Raw genomic sequence first — 12,421 nt, 5'->3', positions numbered from 1 at the left:
CAGATTTAATATATAACAACAGGGTAAAATGAAGATAGAAAGAATGCACTGATCCCTTTTTTGGAAAAAAAACAAAAGAAAAAGTCCCAGGAATATTAAAATTTAAAATTCAAAGCTTCCACATCAAAGAGAATAATAATGCAAACATCCAGGAGTTCAAATATCAAGAATGACACAAAATCTGGCAGATTCTACTAAATGAGAGGAGAGACTGTTGACTGATCTGAACATGTGAGAATAAAAAAAGAAATAGAAACACAAGGGTTATGAGAAATCTAGAAAAGTAAATTTATTTAAGCAACTGGAAGAGACTATATAATGATATTACTATTATTATAATAGGAAGTGAGGAAACAAGTGAACGTTGAGAACCTTGATGTCTTCAAAGAATACTGAGAGAGTTAAATCAGAGGAAGAGGGACCTGGGAGGTTCTATTCTGAGAGCTTTAAAAGGGGAAAGGTGGGATAAAAGGAACATGTATAGAAAGGATGAAAGAAATGGAACTTGCTTTTCTCATAAGTTGCAAGTATGCAAACGAGGAAGGGATGGAGGGCAGTGGGCATCAGATGAATCTCACTCTGAACCAAATCAAGGAGGCTTGAAAATATACATACAGAGTTTGATGTAAAGATACATCAAATTTAGTAGAGAAATAGGTAGGGATGAGAGAGGGAGGAAGGGAGTGGGTGAAAGCAAAACAAACTTCCTGAACCCAAGGCAAGGATTAAAAAGTTTAAAAAGGATTAAAAAGTTTTTTTTTTTTTAAACTAAACTGAAAATTAAGGTGATGACCAAGAATTGAGCTTAACAAGTTGTATTATATAAATGCAATGAAATGTAAAGAATGGTAAAAAAGATAATTACAAAAATCCTGGGAAGTACAAATTGATGTACAGTGAATCAAGGATAACCAGAAGAACAAGTTATACAGGGACAATAAATTTATTATTATAAAGGAAAAAAACTTTGAAAGACAATAATGCTAATCAAAGCAAATAACTAAGTATTTTGAGAGGCCCTATGATAAAGCATGTTACCCAATTACTGACACAGGTGGTGGCCTCTAGGTGCAGGAAGAGACAAAGTTTTGACTGGGGAGGATTTTTAGAGGAGGGGAAAGATCAGTACAAGTGATACTTAAAAGGGCAATCATTGAAACATTTTTTTAAATGTAAAGAAAACAGAAGAAAACACAAACAAGCAGGACAGTTTAGAAAGTTAATATTTTGAATTTAGCATATATTTTTGCTCACTTTTTTAGTTTTAAGTTCGGGAAAGTAAAATTACATTTAAAAAGGGATAGTTTACACACATATTAGGCATACTTTATAAAAACATGAGCAGGAAACAGGTTGACTTCCTTAGACAATTTTTCAATAGGCATTTATGAAGTGCCTAGGTCTTGCTACCTTCCCCCTCACTCTAACATAATTAATGGTCACCTGTAGCTCAGGAACCTGACAGCAAACAAAAATAAAATTTCTCAAATCACCAACATATTTAGAAAAACAAACTTTGTTTTAATTTGCTTAACACTGTATAGGTATATAAAGAGTTGTCATATGTAAACACTAAACCAAAAAGTCATACAAGCCTAAGTGGACAGGAACTCAAATATGCACTACAGTTATACATGAAGATACTATAAGATAATGAAGATAATATATACTAGCAATACAGTTGGCTAGGACATATTTATCATATTTAATCACATGAAATCACTGAATCTCAAGACTTGGATAAGACCTCAGAAGTCAACTACTTCAATCTTTATCACAACAGGATTTTCCACTATAATATACATGTTTTAATATTATCCATTACAAAACTTATATAGAGCACAAAAGAAGTCTGTAGTTTATGACACATTTTAACTAGTGGAAAGTTACTGAAGCACTAAGAGTTGCTGCCACCACCTGGACACATACAGTCTTGAAAGTTTAGCTGTCTCAGGCACTCTGTAAAACTGGAATTTTTGTTGCTAGAAATTCCTTAATTAGATATTAAATAACCCAATGGCTTCAGTTTCTACAGATGAGGAAACTGATATCTAGATGCATTACACATCTTCCACAAAGTCAGTCACACAAGTAGTAGGAGAGTCTGGATTCAAAGCCAGGTGCTCTGACTTTAGATCAGCGGCTGCCTGCATTTCATAAAAAATGGTATTTTGTCCTCTAATTTACCCTGCATAAGGAGAAGGGATACTACACGGTTACTTAGATCTTGATCTATTTTCATCCTTAGTGAACTTTACTGCCACTGGCCAGGATGAAAAGAAATGAGCTGGCTGTACCTATAATTTCTACTAGGGTAGGTAGAAAGGAAGCAAGGTAGGAAGGAAAGGCACAAGGAAATAAGTATGTATTAAGTGCCAACTATGTTCCATATATCATGCTAAACACTTTTACAAATATTATCTCATTTAATCCTCCAAACAAACTTGGGAGTAGGTGCTATTATTATCCTCATTCTACAGTTAAGGAAACTGAAGCAAACAGAATTAAGTGACTTGTCCATATTCACAGAGTTATGACGTTTCTAAGGCTGGATTTAAATTCAGGTCTTCCTGAGTCCAGGCCCAGTAAACTGCCATTTAGCTTCTAAGGGAAGCAGGGTAAAGAGGGTAATGGTAAAGTGAGTTATGCCTAGATTTTATTGAAAAAAAGCAATTGCTACTTCAAAGCAGAAAAAACAGCAGTTGGTGTTGGCAAGGAATTTCAAAGAAAAATGTTTGAGCTTCTCTTTAAAATGTTGAAGGAAGGACAGAATAAGGAAAGGGAAAATGTAAATGTAAAATGTAAAAATTTACATGTAAAATACATGTAAATGTAAAATGCAGATCACTTGAAATAACAGGAATAAACTGTACCTTGTAGTCTTCTCTGGCATGAGCTCCACGTGACTCTTTACGGGCTTCAGCACCATAAATAGTTTGCAGAGCACACAACATTAGATTCTGCAATTCCAAGGTCTCGACCAAATCAGTATTCCACACCATTCCTAAAAGCCACAATGGGATTTCAGAAAAACATTCTATTTTCATCAGTCAATAAATATTTATCAAGTGCTTACTATGTGCCGGGCCCTGTGCTAAGAGTTTAGGGATTAAGAAAAAGAGACAAAAGACAGTCCCTACCCTCAAGGAACCCACAAAGACAACAAGAAAACATCTTCAGAAAATTTTGATCTATTTCAGATTTAGGCATTAAAACACCATGGCTCCTCCACCATTTGGGCTAGTCTACCTGATAGCCTACAAGTAGTGGATGGACAATATGGTTCAATAGTTTCTGGCCAGTTAGAAGACAGTCTATACATCATTTATTTTGCAGTAAGGTGGGAAAGTACCATTTATTACTACTATCTTTGGGAGTCAGTCATATTTCTTCATGTAATAAATATAAACACAAAAGCATCTAGAATATTTTAAGATGATTTAAACAATGATATCCATTAGGTCAGTCCTCTTTGTGATCAAAGTAGTCTAGATCTTGGGAAATGGGAACTTAAGGGGTGGTTAGGTGGTGCAGTGAATAGAGCACTGGCCCTAGACTCAGGAGGACCTGGGTTCAAATCCAGCCTCAGACACTTAACACACACACACACACACACACACACACACACACACACAAAACTAGCCATGTGACCTTGGGCAAGTCACCTAACCCCAACTGCCCTCCAAAAAGAAAAAAAAAATAGAAACAAAACCCCTTACCTCTGTCAAATGTCTTCAGATCCTTTAAGTCATTGTAGAGCTGGCTTAATTTCTGGCAACCTTCCTGTAATACACTTCCCACACGAAATACAGCTGCGTGACTCTGCATGGACTGTGGACCAAAGGAGTACTTCCATTAAACACCCTAAAAACATCTTAACATCCATAGTGGGAATGAAGGAAGTTCCCTATAAATGTTCATCATCACACATCCTATGGCTTTTTCCTCAACCAAGAAATTTGTTTTTTTCTGGTTATAGATACTTTTACCTCAACTAAACACAAAAATACTAGGCACTCAGAGTGTCCATGGGTATGTCTCCTCAATTAAAAGAAAATATATGTTTTGGGTAAGTATTTTTTTAAGTTTTTAAATGTTCATTAAACCATATAAATATAGTCTCCACATGAAGCTTCTATGTACAATGACTTGCCTTTTAGGAGTTGGGGTGTGTGTGTGTGTGTGTGTGTGTGAAGATTGTTGGAGAAATATAATGTAAGTATTTAGAAACAACTGGGTGATTATTTTATTGATATTAATGTTGCTAGCCTAGCCCTTCTACTGCCATATACTATATATATATAGATGTCATGACTATAAAATAAGAAATTGATTTTCAAATGTTTAATGGAAAACAAAACTCATGATTTTATAGTCAAATCTTATAAATCAGCCCAGTATAGCTATGTATAAGCAGCCAGGTGGACAGTGGATAGGGCACTGGGCTTGGAATCAGGAAAACACCTCTTTCATGAATTTGAATTTCATCTATAACATTTACTAGCTTGTGACCCTGAGCAATCACTTAACATTGTTTGCCTCAGTTTCCTCATTTGTAAAATGAGCTGGAGAAGAAAATGGCAAACCACTCCAGGATGTTTGCCAGGAAAACCCCAAATAGGGTCATGGAGAGTCGAACATGGTTCAAACAACTGAATAACAACAATGACAATATAATGGATATGTCTGCTTTAGATGTAAGCTAAATGCCCATTATCGCTTCCTAATTAGTCAAACTTATTCAGAGCAGCCCTAACATTCCCTGACTATAGTCCAAACTGGCTGGCCTCTCTCTTTGCCCATTCCATTATTCCCTTTGCACCCCAACTCTACTCTCAAAAAAATGACCTATATCTTTTTACTGCACAGACTATTATGCCTAAAATGGTATTAGAAATTCTCTTACCAAATCTCTTCATTTTACAGATGAAAGAAACCGAGTGTGCAAGGCCAATATATTAACAAATGGCAAGTCAGAACGAGAAGCTAGTTTTTATTTATTCTAAGACCAGTACTTTTACACAAGACAGCACCTCTTTGCTTTAATGAAAAGCTGGTTTTGTCTTGAGGATATCATATCCCTTATAACTGTCTCCACTGGTGCCCATTCCTTCCTCTAACTTACAGGGAAAGGAAGAAGGGCTGACATGACCATAAGGTTTAATTTATTCCTGACATTGACATACCTGTGAACCACATTTAAATATTTTCCACTCCTTTGTTCACCTTTCTCAAATTATTTTCAACACTTAGCTTTACTCTTCCATCATGTCTAAAAACCCTTATTACTAAAAAATAATCCATGAGATCTGTTCACACCATTCTTTCCTGAATCTTGTCACTATAACCTGCTGAACCCCAGGTCACTATCCCACTTTGTTCAATATTTTATGGGTCTCCTCTATACCCCATATGTTGCCGCCATCATCATCATCATAAATGCTTTAAAAAACAGACTAACTCGAATGGCAAAAGAGGCTCAAAAAGGCAATGAGGAGAAGAATGCCTTAAAAAGCTGAATTTGCCAAATGGAAAAAATCTCAAAAGCTCACTGAGGAGAATAATTCCTACAGAATTAGACTGGAGCAAATGGAAGCTAATGTCTTTATGAGAAATCAAGATGCTGTTAAATGAATCCAAACAAATGAAAGAATAGAAGGCAATGTGAAATATCTCAGTGGAAAAACCACTGACATGGAAAATAGATCCAGGAGAGATAATTTAAAAATTGTTGGACTACCTGGAAGCCATGATCAAAGAAAGAACCTAGAAATCATCCTCCAAGAAATTCTCAAGGAAAACTGCCCTGATGTTTTAGAACCAGGGGGCAAAACAGAGGTTGAAAGAATCCACTGATCACCTCCTGAAAATGATCCCAAAAAGAAAACTCCTAGGAATATTATAGCCAGGTTCCAAAATTCCCAGATTAAGGAGAGAATATTACAAGCAGCCAGGAAGAAACAATTTGAATATTGGGGCAACACAATCAGGATAACCCAGGATCTGGCAGCTTCTACACTGAGGGATCGAAGGGCTTGGAATATGATATTCTGGAGGACAAAGGAGCTGGGATTAAAACCAAGAGTCACCTACCCAGCAAAACTGAGTATCATGTTTCAGGGGAAAATATGGTCATTCAGTGGTATAGAGGATTTTCAAGCATTCTTGATGAAAAAACCAGAGTTGAATGGACAATCTTAAAAATAGAAATACACACACACACACACACACACACACACACACGTGTGTGTGTCTATACAGGAGGGCATATGGGCATATGAATACATATGTGAATGTATGTATATATGTTTACAGGTATACATAGACAGAGGGCACAGGACCAATTTAATAGGAAGGGATGATACTTCAAAGATGAATTCAATAGGTGAGAGAGGAATATAATGATAGGAGATGGGGAGAGACAGAATGGGGTAAACTTATCTCATATAGAAGAGGCAAGGGAAAATGGTTACAATGGAGGGGAAGAATAGGAAGGCATAAGGGAATGGGTCGGGGTGGCCAGGTAGCACAGTGAGTAAGAGCACTGGCCCCAGTGTCGGGATGATTAGGGTCAACCTTATTCTCATTGAATTTGGCTCAGGGACGAAAACACACTAAATAGAGTATCTCACCCTACAAGAGAGTAGGGGGGAAGGGGATAAGAGGGGGAATGATGGAAGGGAGGGCAGGCTGGGGGGGAGGGGAGTTGGAAGCACCTACTTTTGAAAAGGGACAGGATCAAAGTAGAGAATAGAACAAGTGGGAGGTGGGATACAAGGGAGGGAAGTACAGTCAGTCTTTTACAATATATCTACTATGGTAATGTTTAGCATTAGCTACACATGGACAACCTATACTGAATTGTTTATCTTCCCAGTAAGGGTGGATGACAAGGGAGAAAGGGAATGAATCTGAAATTCAAAGTTTTAAAGTCAAATGTTCAAATATATATATGTACACACACACACACACACACACACACACACTATTATTAACACTATTTTACATGTAATAGGGAAATAAGGGGCATAGGGGCATAGAGATCCACCTGCCCTACTGGAAAAGTCGAAGGGGGTATGGGAGAAGATATGGGAGAGCGCAGATTGGAGGAGGGGATATCCTGTGGGACTGCTATTTTGGGGCAGTGGGTAGGGGAAAAATGGGGAGAAAATTTGTAACCCAAAATCTGGCGGGAATGAATAATGTAAATTGGAAGTTAATAAAGCATTTGAAAAATAATTTAAAAAAAAGAATATTTCCCATTTCTCAGAGCTACTGTTATGAGCATTACCCTCTCTCCTTCATCCCCTTCTCCACACTTAATGGACTACAGCCAATTTAACTTCTCTCTTCCATTTCTCATATTTATGCATAGTAATGAATATATATATAGCTAATCGATAAGATTATAGATAAATGATGTACATGAAAAATATTTTATCTCTACTACTACCATACTGCTGGCAATATGTACTCAACAAATACTTTGAATGGATAACACTGTGAAGGCTCTTACCTTCTGCATGTTGAGCCTCAGTTCTGATGTTCTTATGTTTCCAGAAGCAAATCTTAATTTGTCAAGATTTGCAACAGATTGTTCCCCAGCATTTGATTTAATTGGAGGGACTTTATCACCTATTAAAAAAAACAACTGGTTTTAACCTTTGAAATAAAGGCATTAACAAAATTTTGAAGAAAAAGATATTAAAAGTATCTAGCATTCAGAAAAAAAAATCAGCTTGCAGCTTAAATAGCACCTCTCGGGGCAGAGCCAAGATGGTGGAGTAAAAGCAGGAATCTGACTGAGCTCCCACTCCAACCACCTCCAATACCTGTCAAATATGACTCTAAACAAATTTTCAGAACTACAAAACCTACAAAGTGACAGAGAGAAACAAATCTTCCGCTGAAGGCAGTCTGGCATGTGGACAGGAAGGGTCTATCGCACCAAGCCGGGAGCCAAGCGCAGTGGTGTGGGCCCAGACCCAAGGCAGCCCCCACCAGTGACCTAAACTAGCCAGAGTAGACTTCAGGAGAGTGAATCACCAGCAACTCTGCTGGTTTCCAGACTTCTCAACCCATAAACACCAAAGAGAAAGTAAAAGGTCAGTAGGGAACTCTGTTGGAACGGGGTGACAGAAGAGCTTGGTCCAGCCACTGCCCCTGCAGTGAGAGGTGGTAGAGGCACAGTGGCTGCAGCTGCTGCTGCCTGGCTGCCTTCGGAGCTCCTGGCCTGCAGATCATAGGGGGACCAAGAGACCATTCAGAGAGTAGTTGCTCTTGCTTTGACCTGCTTGGATCTGGATCATGGTCTTGGGTGGTGGTCCTGGGGTTTGTGGCCAGTGTGCCAGAGCTTGTGGGGGCTGTAGAAAGGGAACCCTCCTCATAGCTCTGGCAGCTGCAAAAACCCTAGCGATTTGGGACATAGCTCGCTCCACTCTGGAAGCAGAGTTCTGTGGCAAAGAGCTCAAAAGTCAAGTAGTTGACTGGCAAGATAAGCATGCAGAGGAAACACAATCAGACCATAGAATCCTTTTTTGGGGACAAAAAGGATCAATGCATGGAATGGAAGGAAGACAACAAAGTCAGAACCCTGCATCAAAAGCTTCCAAGAAAAATATAAACTGGTTACAGGCCATGGAGGAGCTCAAGAAGAATTTTGAAATTCAAGTAAAGAAGTGGAAGGAAAATTGAGAAGAAAAATAAAATGATGCAAGAAAATCATGAAAAGCCAGTCAACAGCCTGCAAAAGGAGACCCAAAAAATACTGAAGATAATAACACCTTAAACCACATCTCACCAGTCAGATTGGCTAAGATGACAAACCAGGAAAATGACAAATGCTGGAGAGGATATGAACAAACTGGAACACTAATGCATTGCTGGTGGAGTTGTGAACTGATCCAACCATTCTGGAAAGCAATCTGGAATTATGCCCAAAGGACTATAAATAATTTCATACCCTTTGACCCAGCAATACCACTTCTAGGGTTGTATCCCAAAAAGATCATAGAAGTGGGAAAAAGACCCATATGTACAAAAATATTTATAGCCGCTCTTTTTGTGGTAGCAAAGAACTGGAAACTAAGGGGGTACCCATCAATTGGGGAATGGCTGAACAAGTTGTGGTATATGCATGTTATGGAATACTATTGTGCAATAAGAAACAAAGAGCAGATGGACTTCATATTTACCTGGAGAGGCTTATAAGAACTGATGCTGAGTGAGAAGAGTAGAGCCAGGAGGAATTTGTATACAATTACAGACACAATGTATGTGTGAAGACCAACTTTGATAAACTGGACTCTTCTCAGCAATCCAGAGACATAAGTCAAACCCAAAAGACTCATGATGGAGAAAGATGTTTACATCCAGAGAAAGAACTGAGACTGAAGCAAACTAACTGTCCTTTTTCATTTTCTTGTTTGGTTTTGTTTCCTCTTTCCCATTCTTCATTCCATCTGTTACAATCCTTCTTTATAACCTGACTAATGCCTAATGTGAAAGTATTTGCAGATACTATACTTGCTTGTATGCAGCCATGGGGAGGGGGGAGTAGGGGGGAGGAAGAGAAAATTTGAAACTCAAGGAATTGTGGTAATGAATCTTGTAAACTAAAAGTAAACAAATTAATAAAGACCAAAAAAAAAAAAACCACCTTAAAAAGTCAAACTGCCAAGATGGAAAAGGAATTTCAAAAACTCACTAAAGAGAATAATTCCTTCAAAATTAGATTGGAGCAAATGGAAGCTAATGTCTTTATGAGAAATCAAGATGCTATTAAACAGATCCAAACAAATGAAAAAATAGAAGGCAATGTGAAATATCTCATTGGAAAAACCACTGACCTGGAAAATAGATCCAGGAGAGGTAATTTAAAAATTATTGGGATACCTGAAAACCATGATCCAAAAAAGAGCCTAGAAATCATCCTTCAAGAAATTCTCAAGGAAAATTGCCCTGATATTCTAGAACCAGAGTGCAAAACAGAAATTGAAAAAATTCACTGATCACCTCTTGTAAAAGATCCCAAAAAGAAAACTCCTAGGAATGTCATAGCCAAATTCCAAAGTTCCCAGATTAAGGAGAAAATATTACAAGCAGCCAAAAAGAAACAATTTGAATATTGTGGAAACACAATCAGGATAACCCAGGATCTGGCAGCTTCTACACTGAGGGATCGAAGGGCCTGGAATGTGATATTCCGGAGGTCAAGGGAGCTGGGATTAAAACCAAGAGTCACCTACCCAGCAAAACTGAGTATCCTGTTTCAGGGGAAAATATGGTCATTCAGTGGAATACAGGACTTTCAAGCATTCTTGCTGAAAAAACCAGAGCTGAATAGAAAATTTCACATTCAGATACAAGAAGCAAGAGAAGCATGAGAAGGTAAACAGGGAAAAGAAATCATAAGGAACCTATCAAAGTTGAACTATTTTTTTTTTTTAAGCAATTGGGGTTGAGTGGCTTGCTCGGGGTTGCACGGCCGGTTGTTGTTTCTGGGTGTGGTGCTGGGTGTCTGGGCCCGGATTTGATCCGGGTCCTCCCAGCACTGAGGCCGGTGCTCTTGCTTGCTGAGCCACTTGGCCAAAGTTGAACTATTAACATTCCTACATGGAAAAACAATAATTGTAACTTATGAAACTTTTCTCAGTAGTTGAAGGGATTAGAAATATATATGTTATATATGTATATATATATATGTCTTTATATGAGGGTATGCAGGCATATGAATACATATGTGAATGTGTGTATATATGTTTACAGGTATACATAGATAGAGGGCACGGGACCAATTTAACAGGAAGGGATGATACTTAAAAGGTGAAATTAAGAGGTGAGAGGGATATAATGAGAGGAGATGGGGAGAGACAAAGTGGGGCAACTATCTCATACAGAAGAGGCAAGGGAAAATGGTTACAATGGAGGGGAAGAATAGGAAGGCAAAAGGGAATGGATCAACCTTATTCCTATTGAATCTGGCTTGAGGAGGGAGGGAAATACACACTAAATAGGGGATCTCACCCTCCAGGAGAATAGGGGGGGAGGGGATGTGAGGGGGGATGATGGAAGGGAGGGCAGGCTGGGGGGGAGGGAAGTTGGAAGCACCCACTTTTGAAAAGGGACAGGATCAAAGTAGAGAATTGAACAAGTGGGATGTGGGATAGGAGGGAGGGAAATATAGTCAGTCTTTTACAATATATCTGCTATGTTATTGTTTTGCATTAGCCACACATGTACAACCTATACTGAACTGCTTATCTTCCCAGTAAGGGTGGGTGATAAGGGAGGAAGGGAATGAATCTGGAATTCAAAGTTTTAAAATCAAATGTTTAAATATATATATACTATTATCAATATTGTTTTACATGTAATTGGGAAATATAGAGATCCACCATGCCCTACTGGAAAAGTTGAAACGGGTATGGGAGAAAATATGGGAGAGAGCAGATCAGAGGTGGGGATATCCTGTGGGACTGCTGTTTTGGGGGGATGGGTGGGGGAAAAACGGGGAGAAAATTTGTATCTCAAAATCTGGCGGAAACGAACGATGTAAATCAGAAGTTAATAAAGCATTAAAAAAAAGAAGAAACGAAAAAACCAGAGCTGAACAGAAAATCTGACTTTCAAATACAAAAAGCAAGAGAAGCATGAGGAAAAAGAAATCATAAGGAACTTATTAAAGTCAAACTATTATACATTCCTACAGGGAAAAACGACAATTGTAACTCATGAGACTTTTCTCAGTATGAGGATAGTTGAAGGGAATAAATATGTATATATGTGTGTATACATACATATGAATGTATGTATAGGAGGGTATATGAGAGTATAAATATGTATGTGCGTATGTGTATATGTGTGTACATGTATACGTAAACAGAGAGCACAGGATGAGTTGAATAGGAAGGGATGACATCTAAAAAGTAAAATTAAGAGGTGAGAGAGGAATATAATGGGAGGAGAAATGGAGAGATAGAATAGGTCAATTATCTCATATAAAAGAAGCAAGAGAAAACTGTTACAATGGAGGGGTTATAGTTAGGTGAAAGGGAATGGATCAACCTTACTCTCATTGAATTTGGCTTAAGGAGGGAATAACATACACACTCAAGTGGGTATCTTACCCTACAGGGACGTAGGGGGAAAGGGATAAGAGAGGGGGATGATAGAAGGGAAGACAGATTTGGGGAGAGAGTAGTTAGAAGCAAACACTTCTAAAAAGGGACAGGGTCAAAGTACAAAACAGAATAAGTAAGGGGTGGGATAGAAATATAGCTAGTCATTCACAATATAACTACTATGAAAATGTTTTACGTAACTACACAAGTACAACCTATATTGAATTGCATGTCCTCCCCAGTGGGGGTGGGTGAAGAGGGAAGAAGGCAAAGAATCTGGAAATCAAAGTTTTAAAAAC

The 12,421-nt window shown here is 38.2% G+C and overlaps 1 protein-coding gene across 2 annotated transcripts in view; it reads right to left on the bottom strand.

Annotated features, from left to right (window-relative positions):
• SDHA (succinate dehydrogenase complex flavoprotein subunit A) overlaps nucleotides 1-12,421 on the bottom strand; it is a 45,725-nt gene that overhangs the window by 8,804 nt on the left and 24,500 nt on the right. For both annotated transcript variants that reach the window (XM_069076005.1, XM_069076006.1), the window contains exons 11-13: nucleotides 7,517-7,635; nucleotides 3,720-3,831; nucleotides 2,874-3,004 (exon numbers count right to left, since the gene is read on the bottom strand). In XM_069076005.1, the coding sequence (XP_068932106.1) occupies nucleotides 2,874-3,004; nucleotides 3,720-3,831; nucleotides 7,517-7,635 (362 nt within the window). The remainder of the gene's footprint in view (nucleotides 1-2,873; nucleotides 3,005-3,719; nucleotides 3,832-7,516; nucleotides 7,636-12,421) is intronic.

Source organism: Petaurus breviceps, unplaced genomic scaffold (assembly GCF_028583685.1).
Source record: "Petaurus breviceps papuanus isolate PSGF00001 unplaced genomic scaffold, PetGlider_PUasm1.0 151, whole genome shotgun sequence".
Taxonomy (NCBI): domain Eukaryota; kingdom Metazoa; phylum Chordata; class Mammalia; order Diprotodontia; family Petauridae; genus Petaurus; species Petaurus breviceps.
The sequence above is the reverse complement of the archived record's forward strand: the minus strand, read 5'-3'. Positions and strand labels throughout refer to the sequence as shown.